Genomic DNA, 15,523 nt, shown 5'->3' with positions numbered 1-15,523 from the left:
GGCATGGTGGCGCATGCCTGTAGTCCCAGCTACTCAGGAGGCTGAGGCGAGAGGACTGCTTGAGCCCAGGAGGATTCAAGGCTGCAGTGAGCTATGATCACATCACTGAGCTCCAGCCTGGGCAACAGAGCAAAACCCTATCTCTAAATAAAAAAGAACAAGTTGTTGAGACTGTTCCACCCTTCAACTGAGGCTCTTCCTTCCCTGGATGGCTAGGGTGTCCTCCATGGAACATTCACAGCAGCCACTATGTCCTCTGGAGTCTTCCCAGCAACATATCAGCTTCTGCTGGTTTTTTCTTCTTGTCTCAAATCCTGTATCTACTTTGGATCACTCACTAGGCTCTTATTTCTTTCCTGGTGGATGTTTCTAGTTCTCAGCACATTTCCAGGGTGAACAAGACTGACCTGCCCTGACTTTGAATGAAGCCTTCCCCATTTTAGGTTACCATCTTCATAGCTTCCTCATATTCTGTGATAACTCTGGTGTGATGTCCTCAAGGGGACAGCCTGTGGTCATTTTCCCAGAAATCTATGGCCATTATATTATAGTCACAAAAGTACTTTGAAGATAGAGTAAAAATAAGATCCTTTCTAGGAGGAAGAGAGGAGCCATCCCTGTATGGGTCCTGTCCTGATTAGACATGTTGGGAACACAGAAAATGGGGACAGCTTTCTTTGGTTTTAGACAAGAAAAAGTACAAAACAGAAGAAAGGTAAAGAAAGAGGCAGCTGGGCAATTTTAATGAGGGCAGGCATGGTAGAGAGAAGAAAAAGAATCCTCAAGTGGGGAAGAAAAAAGGCTGTGATTTATGGGAAGGGAAGAAAACGTTTACCTGATAGTTCAGGGCTAAAGAGAGGTCCTTTCGTTCAAAAGCCTCCAACATCTGGTTTGTCTTTTTTCCCAGGTAGTTATAGGTACTGGCAAGACAATAACAAATACTGTAGGTTCAATAACTCAACAGGAAAGGTCCAGATCTTCAAATCCCTCTGCTGTTTAAAAGGGAAAAAATACACCTAGTCCTCCTAAAGTCTGTTTTTGGGTCCTAATCTATTAGGGGATCAGACTGTCTTCAGTTCTGAGTTTTCCAGCAATACTAAGCAGTACTGCAGAGAAGGGATTGAGACAAAAGGGGATAAAGGAAGAAAAGCGGAAAAAAGATAAAGAAAAAAAATGGAGGTGTCTTTGCTAGCAAGCGACTGAGGCCAGCTCTTGCCCTAGGGTACACACAGGTGCAATGCTAGACAAGAACTGTGGATAAAATGTAGCATCTGAGGTGAGTCCTAAAAGCCTTATGCTGAAACACTGGGTGGATGGAGCACCATGAAAGCAGAGGCAAATCCTAACAAATTACCCATATTCCTTGCTCATGTGTATATTACTTAAAAACTAGTTTCTAGATAGTAATATTAATAATAATGATAATAAAATGAGGGATCATTTACTAAGTGCCTATTATATTATAGGTGCTTGACATAAATCATGTCTAATCCTTGTAAAACCCTGCAAGGTAGGCCTGGTTTTTATTTTGATTAAAGAAGGGCTTCAGAGTTTCCACAAAAACTTTCCATTGCTTCATGTTGTCTTCTATAACAATTCAACAAAAATGAAGGTGAGAATAGTTATTTGATCTGATAAAATATTTTTGTGGACTTATAAAACTCTCCAACTCTACCTATAAATATCTTAAATAAATCACTGAATTCTTAGAGAAACCAGCAAGGTAAAAGGTTATAGAAACTCATAATAAGGATATTTCCCCAAGTTATTTAAATTCAAATGGCTTCTCCCATAGTAAGTCAGTATCAGAAAATGTATTTATCTTGATGTATCAATAACAGAAATGTTGTTGGACTTATATATATAGAACCGGGGTCAACAGCAAGGAATTCCAGGAATGTGAAGCTCAGGTTATCTTCTGGTAATACAGTAAGGAAGAACAATGTCTGAGGAGCTTCAGAATACTAAAATTTGAATCCCAGTGGTCTTAGGCTTATCCTTGGTTAGACAGAAAGGTGATTATAGCTAGGGAGAAATGAAGTTTAACCAAATGTACTTGCCTTATAGATTATGTTGACAGAATTAAAATGCTTAGTATGGAGGCCAAAAAGCAGGAGCCAAAAAAGTAAGACTTTCCAGGCAGAAAAAGGTTTAATGGTGATATGGTTTGGATCTGTGTCCCTGCCCAAATCTCAGGTTGAAATGTAATCCCCAGTGCTAGAGGTGGGGCCTGGTGGGAGGTGACTGGATCACAAGGGCAGTTTCTCATGGTTTAACATATCCCCCTTTGTGCCATTGTCACGATAGTGAGTTCTCGTGAGATCCAGTTATTTAAAAGTGTGTGCCACCTCACTTCCTCCCTCCTGCTCTGGCCACGTAAGATGTGCCTGCTTAGCCTTCCGCCATGACTGAAAGTTTCCTTCAGAAGCCAAGCACACGCTACCATGCTTCCTGCACAGCCTGCAGAACTGTGAGCCAATTAAACCTCTTTTCTTATACATTTCTCAGTTATTTCTTTATAACAATGTGAGAATGAATTAACACACGTGGTCAGCAAATACAACATTCAGATTTCCTCAGTAGAAATAGCTCTGTAGTTACAATGGCTGTCATAGGCCATCTTGGCTTGGTGAACAAGCCATTTATATTATTCAACTCAGTCACTCTTCCTCACAGCCAGGCTCACCAAGACATGTTATAAATGTTATTTTGCTCCCCTGGTACCTTTCAGTTAATGCAAACATTTAATTCAATCTGCTTGGAAACATATTCTAATGAATTAAGTTAACATGTGCAGTGGACATGCTAATTGAATTGCCTGTCTTTTGCTAAGTAGGCATTGGGCCACATGATTCTGGTTGGACCTGACATGGACACTTGCCTAGGCAGTGCTATCTAATGATGTCCCAAAATGCCACGCTTGGGCAGCCATAATTGGCCATGTGCATGCTGAAGCAGAGAAAGCCCATTTGGATACAGAGAGAGAGAAGAGAAATAAAGAGATGTGCAGAAAGATACAGCGGTGAGTCTCTCCAAAAAACCACATATGGAAGATAATCTGCCTTGGCTGTTGAGATTCTGCAGTTCTTGGCTTTCATCTTCTCTGAGGCCTGGTTTTACATCCTCCTCTTGGGCTCTGTGTGGTTTCCCAGAATTTTATAATAACGTATCTTCTTGTACATAAGGTAGTTTAAATGGGTTTCTGTTACTTGTAACCAAATAACTTCTGACAAAGATAGAACTCACAAAGTGTGAGTCCATCCTTGAGACACTGGTCACCAGGGTCTATAGCACTAAGCGTCAGTTCCCGCTAAGGTCTAGGCCCTGTGCATGTGCTCAATTCATGTGCTCATGTGTCTCACCTCTAACTGCAACAGATGCTTCTAAACAATGACTGAATTTCTTTTTTATCCTTTTTCTTTTTTTTGAGATGGAGTTTTGCTCTGTCACCCAGGCTGGAGTACAGTGGCTTGATCTCAGCTCACTGCAACCTCTGTCTCCTGGGTTCAAGTGATTCTCATGCCTCAGCTCCCAAGTAGCTGGGATCACAGGTGCCTGCCACCATATCTGGCTTCTTTTTTTTTTTTTTTTAGACAGAGTTTCGCTCTTGTTGCCCAGGCTAGAGTGCAGTGGTGCGATCTCAGCTCACTGCAACCTCCGCCTTCCAGTTTCAAGCAATTCTTCTGCCTCAGCCTCCCAAGTAGCTGGGATTACAGGCAGCTAATTTTTGTATTTTTACTAGAGACAGGGTTTCACCAGGCTGATCTCAAACTGGTGACCTCGTGATCCACCTGCCTCAGCCTCCCAAAGTGTTGGGATTACAGGCATGAGCCACTGCATCCGGCCCATTTTTTAAAAGTTTTAGTAGAGAGGGGGTTTCACCATGTTGGCCAGGCTGGTTTCGAACTCCTGACCTCAAGTGATCCGCCTACCTTGGCCTCCCAAAGTGCTGGGATTACAGGTGTGAGCCACCATGCCCAGCCCAATGACTGAATTTCTAACAAACAACTAAGCACTATTTAATTCCCTTTCACTGGAAGAATGTGGAAAAGAAAGGAAACTTCTATTAGAAAGGATACAAATGTAAGAAATACAGCTATTGGGCCGGGTGCGGTGGCTCATGCCTGTAATCCCAGCACTTTGGGAGGCCAAGGTGGGCGGATCATGAGATCAGGAGATCGAGACCATCCTGGCTAATGCGGTGAAACCCCGTCTCTACTAAAAAAATACAAAAAATTAGCCAGGCATGGTGGTGGGCGCCTGTAGTCCCAGCAACTCGGGAGGCTGAGGCAGAAGAATGGCATGAACTCGGGAGGTGGAGCTTGCAGTGAGCCGAGATCACACCACTGCACTCCAGCCTGGGCAGCTGAGCAAGATTCTGTCTCAACAACAACAACAACAAAAAAGAAATACAGCTACTTTGGTGATGAATACCTTTATGGGGGACTTTATAATCATTGGGAAAAAATGAGCCATGCTTACCTGCCCACTGCTCCAGTTGCTCCCATCACCAGAGCACTCAGCAGTTGCTAATCAGAAACAAAGAATATTCGCTTTTATAAAAAAGAGAAAGAAAAGAGATGCTACTATATAAATAGCTACACAAATTGTTTTGGAGGGAACTGACCTGCTGCAACATGCTAGGGGGTGACTTACCTCATCCACTCCAAAAAGGAAAGCAAACTGTTGCTGGCGATTCTGGTCAACACACTGCCCGAAGTCTAAGAGATCTGTATCACTGAATTTCAGCCCTTGGAAGGTGGGGATCTTATCCTGAATGCCATCCAACAACTCCTCAGCACGAACTGCTCAAAATAACAAGCACCTCATCAATCTGCACATCTCCAGGAAATAACATCTCATATAGTGCCACGCATCTGCAGTGAGCTGCCACAAGCTGCTGTCAGCCAGAACTGACTGCAGACTAGGCATAATCACTTCTCCCTGACTAGCAGCTCCTATGTATTTGTCCAATTATAATCCTAAACTTCCCATTCCTTGAAGGCAGTAGATGGATATTTGTGAAGTGTAAATATATATTTGGTCTTAGTCCCTGGTTCCTGAGACAAAGTACCTAAAACCCTTGTAGACAGGGGTGCTAGGAGAGTATTTTATTCTAACACTTGGTCTTTGATCCTTATTCCTGACACAGAGCTCCCAAGACCTTTGTAATTTCCTGAGAGATAGGAGCATCTGACACAAATCTCCTAAACCCCTTGGAATCTCCAAAGTGATATGTATATTTCTGTATGCTACGAAGTTTACTGATGACTAGATCTCCTAGATAGCCTCAGGATGAGGGCTGGTTGCCAGGGGAACAACTATGTACTTAGGAGGGTTGGAACTTTCAGTCACACGCTTGGCCTCTGGGGAGGAGAGCGGGGCTAAAGATTGAGTCGATCACCCATGGCCAATGATGTACTCAATCATGCCTACATAATGAAGCCCCCATAAAAACTCAAAAGGACAGGGACTCTGTGTTGCTGAACACATGAAGGTGCCTGGAGGATGGCTTGTTCAGAGAGGGCATGAAACTCCATGCCCCTTCACACATATATTACCCTATGCATCTCTTCTTCTGGTTATCTGTTTCCTTTGTAATAAATGAGCAATAGTAAGTAAAGTGTTTCTTTGAGTTCTGCGAACTGCTGTAGCACATTAATTGAACTCAAGGAGGAGGTAATTGGAACCCTGATTTATAGCCAGCTGGTAGGAAGTACAGGCCACAACCTGGGACTTGAGACTGGCATTGAAGTGGGGGCAGTACTGTGGGACTAAGCCCTTAACCTGTGGGATTCAATGCTAACTCCAGTAGCCAGTGTCAGAACTGAATCCAATTAGAGGACACCCAGTTCGTCTCTGATGAAGAATTGGTTGTTGGTGGGGAGAAATGCCCACACGCATTTTGGTGGCCAGAGGTAAAATGTTTTGCGTTGAGTGCTAAGTATGAAAGTAGAGAACAGGAAAAGCAGTTTTTTTTTTCCCTTCAGAATGTTTATAAAGTACAGCCTCCATTTTTCCTCTAATGGAATTTAGAAAAGAGTGAGATTTTTAAAATAATCTAAGAAATTTCAGCTAATTATAAAACTCTTCTCTCTGGAGAAATACAGTAATAACAAAAGAAAAGCTAGAAGAGAAGTCAGAAGAGATCAGAGGACTTTCCTATGTGCTATAGGCACTAAGAATACAATAGGTTCAAGGTAGACACACTCCTCTCCTAGTGAGGCTTACAGACTCATGTCTTCTCAATAAGAAGAAGGGGTGTGTGTGGTAAAGACGAAAGGTATGTGCTACAAGTGCCCAGAGATCAGATTTCCTTTCATACCTAACAACTTCCATTATACAGCAGTGTGAATGATTGATAAGGGCTGGGACTTTAGAGTGACATTTAGAAGCAACTGGAACTGCCCAGTCAGTGGTGGTGTGCTTTTGTGGCATGGGGTAGGGTGGGATGGAGTGGAGTTTCTTAGCATAATAGGGTAAAATGTGAGAGTTGGAAGGAAAGAAATATCAAAAGAAGCAGTACTTACTCTTTACCCCTGTCAAGGCAGGAATGTGATAGTAATAAAATGGCAGGGCAGGGGCGGCAGCAGCCACTTCCTTTAGGAAATTAATCAGGATATCTGAAAGAACAGCAGGAACAGTCATGGTGAGAACAGGTGTAAAATAGTGGCTTTCCCTGGTAAAAAAAAAAACGAATCATCTGATGAAACACAACCATGTTTCTCAGAAGCCTCAAATTCTCAACCACTCTTACCATCCCTGCTACTGCTACTGCAATGTTTTTGCAACTCACTTCCTTCAAGTTTTCTTTTCCTTCTGTAGAAAGCCCAAAATAAGATGATTATTCTCCTACCATACTAAACTCTATTAAAAAATTGATGAAAACCTTCCCATATATTAAGAGATGATGATGAAAAACATAAGTCCATCACATGAGACTCTTGTCTTCTTACTCCAAAAAGGTTAAGTGTGGATAGTAAACAACAGAGACTACTATCGGACAATAATAAGATTTTAACTGAGAAAACCCTGTAACAAAAAGATAAACAATATCTGCTTCAAGAGGGAAGTTATAGGAGTAGTGGCACATTTTGCAAGAATAGTGGCACATTTTGCAAGAATTCCAGCAAAATTTGGTACTTTTCCCTTTGGGGAGAAATCCAGATACAACAAAAGAGAGCACACTCTGGTTTGCCGAGGAAGTGGCGTTTCCTGCATCATCTCATGTGAGCTTCGCCTGCAACGCTACTGCAGATGATAGGTCCGGCAGCACTCCAATGCTTTGGATGCCACTGGGTAACAGGAGAATTTTATATACGTCATCCGAATACTGTTATGATGTGTATTCAGTCTATGATAATATTTCTGACAAATTATTATGTATACATTATTTTTCCTTTTAGGAAATATATTCATGTAAAAATTTGTAAAGCCATGTGAAAAAATTTTTAAATGTTGGGCTGGACACAGTGGCTCATGCCTGTAATCCCAGCACTTTGGGAGGCTTAGGCAGGAGGATAAAGGCCAAGAATTCAAGATCATCTTAGGCAACATACCAACATCTCATCCCTACAAAAATTACTTTAAAAATTAGCTTGGCATGGTGGTACGTGCCTGTAAGTTCCAGCTACTTGAGAGGCCAATGGAGGAGGGTTGCTTGAGCCCAGGAGTTCGAGTCTGCAGTGAGCTATGTACTCCAGCCTGGGCAATAGAGCAAGACCTCATCTCTAAAGAATAATTTAAAAAATTTTAAAAACTTTAAAAATGTTCATTTTAAACTCACAATTTATAAATATTAAATTGCTTACTTACATGAATTATTTTCTATGTATCAATAATAGGTGATATTTCATGACGATTTAGACCTATTATGCACTTAATTATGGATTTATTTAATCATGTAGGCAAATAGTGTCTGTTTTTATCCTTCTAAAATTTATACTTCTTTTTTTGCTAATCAAAAAGGATTAAAAAGACTTGGTATACTTAGACACCATAAATAGTTTCCACAGAGAAGACAGTAGAGAAAGAGAAAGCAATACTTTTGTATTTTGGAAGGCAATGAATATTTCTGTGAAATCTCTTAAAATTCATCATTCACTCAACCTTGAATAGGATGTGTAGTCTCAAAATGCCCATCACTTATATTCTTCTAAGAAAAATGGTCCCATGCTTTGCCATGTGACTGACACCCTATGCAACTCACTGGTCCAGGAGCAGACACTTGACCCAAACATAGGCATCTATCCATCAACCGGGGCTCAGCAGATGACCCAATCAGATCGATTACTGGGCAAAAGAACTGAAGTACTTTAATGCAGTCCCTTTTATGGATCCAGGGAGAGCAAATATTTCAGAGAACCACTGTACCATTGCAACTTTAAGCCTCCAATCTATAGTGCTTTACTTTCACAAACTAAATATAACCGTTTTGAATGGAGGCAAGAAGTGGACCGTGTGAGGTGCCATGCATTCAGGCCTATCTACTTACCTTTGGTCCATGGCTTGAGGAAGAATGGTGCAATGACAGCGATGCCATCAGCTCCTATTTCTGCTGCATGTTGGGCCTTTAAAGGAAGAAAGAAGACCATATTGGAACAAGTGATTTACTACAGTCACCTATAGCTTAGATACTAAGATCAGTAACAAGCTCTTCAAATTTGCCAACTGATGTACCACTGGAGAGTGGGAAAATTAACCAAATTTAATGAATGTCATTGCCAGGAAAATCCCCGGTCGCAAAGTAGAGCTCCTTGATGAAGGTGAGCTGTGCACTTAATCTTATACTTCATATTTTGTCAGTACAAAAAACCTTGCTAAGGAGACGTAAGTGGTTCATTTTGATAAGTTGTAACTGTTACTCGAGATATCTGCTGATGTAATTTCTCTTCTGTTTAGCCCATTGCTGATACTGTCTCTTCTGTCCAATGACGTGACAGTCATATTTAAAAATTTATATTAGATTGGGAATGCAGTTGAGACACGCTGAAAAGGAAAAGATTACATACATCACAGAAGATACTTTGCCCCATATTTCTGATATTTTCTCAAATTCCTCCAGAAAAAAGTAACATTTCCTCTTGCTGGACCCTTATAACACTATGTATCTATTTCAAGTAAAATACCTAAACCTACCAGGTTGTAAGGCAGTTGTGTATGGTGACTGTCCTCCAACTAGAGTGTAAGTCCCTCAGGGCAGGGCTCAGATCTTGCTTACCCTTGAGTCCAGGTCAATCATGGTGCCTGGCACATAGCAAGGAACCAGCAGACGCTTGTTGGTTGTTTCGGAACATGCCCTACTCTCTAAAAAGGGAAAAGGGCTTCCTTCTGAGACTTTGACTTGTAATATCTATATCTCATAGACGTGATTATCTTTCTGCAGAAGTAAACTAGAATAGTTAAAAGGAGAAGACTGGGATATAGCCAAATTAAGGCACTGGGAATAATTTCATTAACACAGGATCAGAATGTGATATATTTAAATCATTTGATTAGTACTCTGTTTAGAAAAGGAGCAGAAGAGTAACCTTAGCTGAAAGCAAGGAAAGAGGAAACACCTAAGAGAGTTGATGGCAGTGTCCATTCAAGCATCATCCAATAAAGAGTTATGGCTAAGAAGATGCCAATGTTATTGTCTCTTTGGCAAGACTACCCCTGTACCAGGAGATTATCCCTATTCCAGAGGATTATTCATTCCAAGATTACTTCTATACTATTTGGGTGTTCAGCCCAATGGATGATACTGTCATTCATATCATTACATGATAATATTTTAAAATTTGTATTATACATTGGAAAAGAAGCAATTGAAAAGATAAAAAAAGAAAAATATACCCTACACCATACTGCCTTAGTTGAAAAACCTTTTGTAAGAGAAGCAAATCAAATGTAAGAGGAATAATTCAAGTCTCTAAATTCTGATTCTACACTTATTACGGCTAATGATAGATCTTCCTTTGCATCTTGCCTAAAGCACTAAATGGCAATTTTTTGCAAGTATATTACACATCCCATTTCTAAATCCAAATAGCCAAAACAAGCAAAACCCATTCAGAAGAAGCTGGGCCAGAAAAAGTCATATATCTAAGTTCTGGAAACTTGGTTAATTTGTAGCAGTCCAGGTACAGGGCTTTCTGATAAACAATTTTGAACATCTTTGTGCCTTTTTTTTTTTTTTTTTTTGAGATGGAGTCTTGCTCTGTTGCCCAGACTGGAGTACAATGGCATGACCTCAGCTCACTGCAACCTCCGCCTCCTGGGTTCAAGCAATTCTCCTGCCTCAGCCTCCTGAGTAGCTGGGGTTACAGGTGCCCACCACCATGCCCAGCTACTTTTTGTATTTTGAGTAGAGACAAGGTTTCACCATGTTGGTCAGGCTGGTCTCAAACTCCTGACCTCGTGATCTGCCTGCCTCGGCCTCCCAAAGTGTGTGCCTTCTTTTCTTAACCAATTCACCCAGGCCTCAGAATCACCACACCACCTGCTTTTCTGCCAGGAAATTTAACCGCTTCCTGTCTTGTTTCTGCTCCACCTAACCTGCTAATCCCTAAAGCTGGAGCAATCCGATTGTCTGTGTTCTTGTTCCTATATTCTGGCTAAAGAGTGTACCCAGAAAAAAAAAAAAATTCCACAACTGTGCTGAAGGGTGGTATGACAAATTTATAACTTACAACTTAAGTTGGTCTTCAGTACCACCAAGCAATCCTTTTGTGTTTTAGCTCCCTCCCCCTTTCTCCAATGCAGAATTCGCATTTGCCATTCTTTTTTTTTTTTTTTTGAGACGGAGTCTAGCTCTGTCGCCCAGGCTGGAGTGCAGTGGCGCGATCTCGGCTCACTGCAAGCTCCGCCTCCTGGGTTTACGCCATTCTCCTGCCTCAGCCTCCCAAGTAGCTGGGACTACAGGAGCCCGCCACGTCGCCCGGCTAGTTTTTTTGTATTTTTTAGTAGAGACGGGGTTTCACCGTGTTAGCCAGGATGGTCTCGATCTCCTGACCTCGTGATCCGCCCATCTCGGCCTCCCAAAGTGCTGGGATTACAGGCTTGAGCCACCGCGCCCGGCCCGCATTTGCCATTCTTAAAGTCTTTACTCTATGCTTTGTCCACCTGTGCCCTGCAGATGGCACTGCCTTCTACTTCACAGAGAAAATTGAAATTGGCTCAGTTCTGCTCCTTACCTGCAAACTCAGCTACAGCTGCATCCATCCTTACTCTCCTTGGAGGAAGGTGCCTCCATCTCCTATCCTATAGTCATCATCACTTAGAGCTACAATCCTTTCTTCATGGCTCAATGCCTGCTTCTAGGCAGAGAGCCCCTGAGATCCCACACCTTATCTCTTCAGGCACACCATCCACTACATAGCAAATATAGTACTGATTTTAACTGCAGCATAAAAATTGAGGCCCCTTGAGTGGTCTCTCCCAGATGGAGCTGCATACATACCAGTTCCTGTGACTCCTTCAAGCTCAGTGCTCCTACGTGAATTACCACCTGATCCAGCCTACAAAAGAAAAAACACTGCTGCATCGCTTAGAGTTTAGAGGCATGCAGAAGGGCTACACTATCCTGGTTTGTGCTGGTTTTAGCAGTTAACTGACACCTTATTAACCTCACTTATTTAAGTTCTATAGCAATATATTTAATCTACCTAAAGGGGCTTATGGTGATCTTTTTAACATAGGTCATTGAAATCAAAGTCTTGTTATGTTACTGAGAGGTTGGTTGTGATTTGACTGTGTCTAGGATGATTCTGATTTCACAGCAGAGAATATTCAGCCCCAGAGGAGGTATTTAAAGGCAAGGTTAAAATGGTATTCCATTTCTTCCTTTCTGTAGGAATACAGCCATTTCTGCAATGCCTTCATTTAGAGCCAGTGGGAAGGTGGTATGTTCATTCAGTATCATGAAGGTTTCATATCACTAACAGCAGGAATATATGCTGAAAACTGTTAAACGTGTACATAAATGGGATTCATCTCTCATTAAGTTAGAGGCAGAGGATCACAGAGATAATTTAGTCCATGCCCATTATCTTAAATTGGAGTCTGTAGAAATTAATCTTATATACATGCTTACATAAAACATTTCTAAGTTGTGATAAAAGACACAAAATTTAAAAATCAATTCTAGGTTGGGTGCAGTGTCTCATACTTACAATCCCAGCACTTTGGGAGGCTGAGGTGGGCGAACTACTTGAGCTCAGGAGTTCAAGACCAGCCTGGGCAACATGGCAAAACCCCATCTCTACCCAAAATACAAAAAATTAGCCAAGTGTGGTGGTGTGTGCCTGTAGTCCTGGCTACTTAGGGGCTGAGGTGGGAGAATCACTTGAGCCCAGGAGGTGGAGGCTGCAGTAAGCCAAGATCATGCCACTGCACACCAGGGTGGGCAAAAGAGCAAGACCATGTGTCAAAAAAAATTAAAATTAAAAATAAAATAAATAACAAATAAATTCTAATGGAAGTAAATGATCTAGTTTAATCATGTTTAGAATCAATTTATGTGTTAGATATTACATATGATTTTTGTACGTAAATGATATTGCATATATTCATATAAAAGTGCTTTGCATGTATCTGGCATTGGCTAATATTTGTTGCCTTAGATCAAATGTAAATTAAAAAAAATCAAGATGCCAATGGTGAATCAAGCACTAGGGAAGAAATCTAATTGGGAGGTGGTGCAACATAGCTGTTAAGAACTTATATCCCAGAGTTAGAGTCTTGAGCTGGAATCCTGTTACGAACCAGCTGTGAACTCCTCAGAAAGGCACTTAACATCTTAACTTCAACTTCCTGTAATAATTCAGATAATAACATTACCTGTCTCACAGGGCTATTGTAAGGATTATGTGAGTTCATGCAAGTAAAACACAGCATGGTACATGACATAGTAAATGCTTTATAAATATTAGCAATTATTACGGTTAAGCCTTAAGAATAGAGACTTAAAGAAAAAAAACAAGTTTGGGAGAACAAAAAAGAAAAAAAAAGAATAGAGCCTTTTAATGCTGCAAAAATATAGAAAACAGTAAAGAATCATTAGGGATTTTAAAAAATGTTCAGGGAATAGAATTTAAGGTTCAACCAAACAGAACTTGAAAAGCAATAACTGATTAAACAATATATGAGTACTGATTTTGGTTAAGCATTGTTTTAGATGCTGTGTTTGGTGGTATATGTGCATGAAGATAGGTATGATACTGAGATATTTTTGGTTGGAGATAAAAATAAAGAGTTTCCTCAAAGAATATAACCAGGAATTAGTCCTGTGAGAAGTGAATTCACTATAAAAAGCAATTTCCTATTTTGCAAATCTCCTCAGAATTTGGCCAAAAGGGGATATTTGCTCTGACACCCTGATGTTCATTTTTGGGGGTACTCCATGTTCCCAACTGGGGAGAGGCCACAGTGAGAATGGTCTTCTCAAAGTGGGATTAGTAATGTTCAGCTGTGAATGCAGTCATCCCAGTGAGTCTTCTGAAGGACCTTGAATAAACACATGCCCTCATGAGGCAGAGACACCACATTCCTGTTTAGGCCCAATCACTGAGTCCTCCAGGGGTTCTTGGCTAGCTATGTCTTAGGTAAAACAGGACCTAGCTGGGAAGTGACATGATCAGTTTTGTATTTTTAAAGGATAACAGAAGACTTCTGAATGGGAAAAGGAGGGCTGACTGACCTGTTGAACTCTCACCAGCAGTTTTATTGCAAGACCCCTTCCTTCACTACCCCTGTCTCTTGGCTTAGGTGAAGCCAAACATCCATTCGCGCTTCCTCTTTCTCCTGGGCTGCTAGGCACAGCTACCACTGTTGGAAATTTAAAATACAAATTTCCTAGTAATCTCCCAATCCAGGAGGAGGTTCCAACAAGCCTTCTGGCTATCATGACTCATTTATCTGGAGTGGCTACTCCAAATATTGACTATTCCTATCAAGCTCTAAATTCTACCCAACTCCTTGTTCTGAGATGTCCTACAGTCCCAGAGACCAAAGATGAAGAAGCTTTCACAAACTCCCTTACCCTTCCTCCTCCCCACCTGTGCACAGGGCTACATCACCATTTGCTTTCCTCCTAGCTGCTGCTTTTTTTTTTTTTTTTTTTTTTAAGACTTCGGCCTGCTCTGTCGCCCAGGCTAGAATGCAGTGGTGAGATCTCAGCTCACTGCAACCTCCACTTCCAAGGTACAAGCGATTCTCCTGCCTCAGCCTCCTGATTAGTTGGGATTACAGGTGCCTGCCACCACGCCCAGCTAATTTTTGTATTTTTAGTAGAGACGGGGTTTTGCCATGTTGGCCAGGTTGGTCTCAATCTCCTGACCTCAGGTGATCTGCCTACCTCAGCCTCACAAAGTGTTGAAATTACAGGTATGAGCCACTGTGCCAGGCCTTCAGCTGTCTTCTAAAGCTACTCTGTCTACTTTGGGTTGTGTGGATGGTCCCCAGCTTATGATGGCTTGACCTTACAATGGTGTGAAAGTATCATTACACTCCCTGACTTATGACAGGGTTATGTCTTTAAAACTCAATGTAAATTGTAAGTTGAATCAATTTCTGATCAATTCATCAGGACGTAATCCTATCACCAGTGGAGGAGCATCTGCATTTCAAATCCCTAGCCAAAACCCCCTATCCAAGACCTTCCATCAAAGGTATCAATTCACCACTTTTTTTTTTTTTTAAAGAAAGGTTTTGCTCTGTCACCCAGGCTGGAGTGTAGTAGTGTGATTTTGGCTCACAGCGACCTCTGTCCCCCCGGGCTCAAGTGATCCTCCTGCCTCAGCCTCCCAAGTGGCTGGGACAACAGGGGCATACCACTATGCCCGGCTAATTATTTTTTTTTATTTTTTGTAGGGACAGGGTCTCCGTATGTTGCCCAGGCTGGTCCTGATCTCCTGGGCTTAAGTAATCCGTCTGCCTTGGTCTCCCAAAGTGCTGGGATTACAGGCATGAGCCACTGTACCCAGCCAAGGTTTACCGGTCTTTTCTGTATCTTTAATCTCTTCTCCCATGGCAGTGTCCTTTCAGCATAGAAACACGCTCAACATTTTTCCACTTAACAAAACTATGCTTCTTTCAGTTTTGCTTATTCCTTCCTTTCTAATGTACTACTCCATCTCTCCTTCCCTTTGCCAGAAAACTTTCTGTGAGGATCAGCTGCACTCACTGCCCCCACTTGCAGATGTCTGTTGCATTCTGTAACTCACTGCAGTCTGGCTTCTCTGCAATAACCTGACTGGCCCTGCTCTTTCAGAGGTCATCAGTGACTTCCTATGATGTGTCAAACCTAGTAGTCTTCCCAGTCTTCCTGTGCTGACTTTCATGGTGTCTAATAGTTATTATAACTGATGTTATAATGAACATAGCATCTACTGCAAATAGTTACAATGAATTCTTACATTAGTGTGAATGTGTTTTGTGAACTGTGCCTGCCAGGCACTGTTCTAATCCTCACTACAACCTCATAAGTGAGGTACTATTATTACTTCTATCTTAGGGATGAAGCACACAGAAGTTAGGTGAT

At 41.6% G+C, this 15,523-nt stretch overlaps 1 protein-coding gene across 5 annotated transcripts in view; it reads right to left on the bottom strand.

Annotated features, from left to right (window-relative positions):
* Positions 1-15,523, bottom strand: part of NPL (N-acetylneuraminate pyruvate lyase) — a 39,859-nt gene that overhangs the window by 6,406 nt on the left and 17,930 nt on the right. For 4 of the 5 annotated variants that reach the window (XM_033200776.1, XM_033200778.1, XM_033200774.1 and 1 more), the window contains 6 exons: positions 11,444-11,501; positions 8,495-8,570; positions 6,531-6,623; positions 4,657-4,805; positions 4,483-4,529; positions 836-920 (listed from right to left, as the gene is read on the bottom strand). In XM_033200776.1, coding sequence (XP_033056667.1) covers positions 836-920; positions 4,483-4,529; positions 4,657-4,805; positions 6,531-6,623; positions 8,495-8,570; positions 11,444-11,501 — 508 coding nt within the window. The remainder of the gene's footprint in view (positions 1-835; positions 921-4,482; positions 4,530-4,656; positions 4,806-6,530; positions 6,624-8,494; positions 8,571-11,443; positions 11,502-15,523) is intronic. The other variant, XM_033200777.1, reaches the window with a different exon arrangement.

This window comes from Trachypithecus francoisi, unplaced genomic scaffold, assembly GCF_009764315.1.
Source record: "Trachypithecus francoisi isolate TF-2019V2 unplaced genomic scaffold, Tfra_2.0 Lachesis_group5, whole genome shotgun sequence".
In the NCBI taxonomy this organism is placed as follows: Eukaryota; Metazoa; Chordata; class Mammalia; order Primates; family Cercopithecidae; genus Trachypithecus; species Trachypithecus francoisi.
Note: the sequence above shows the minus strand (reverse complement) of the source record. Positions and strands in the feature narration are given on the sequence as shown.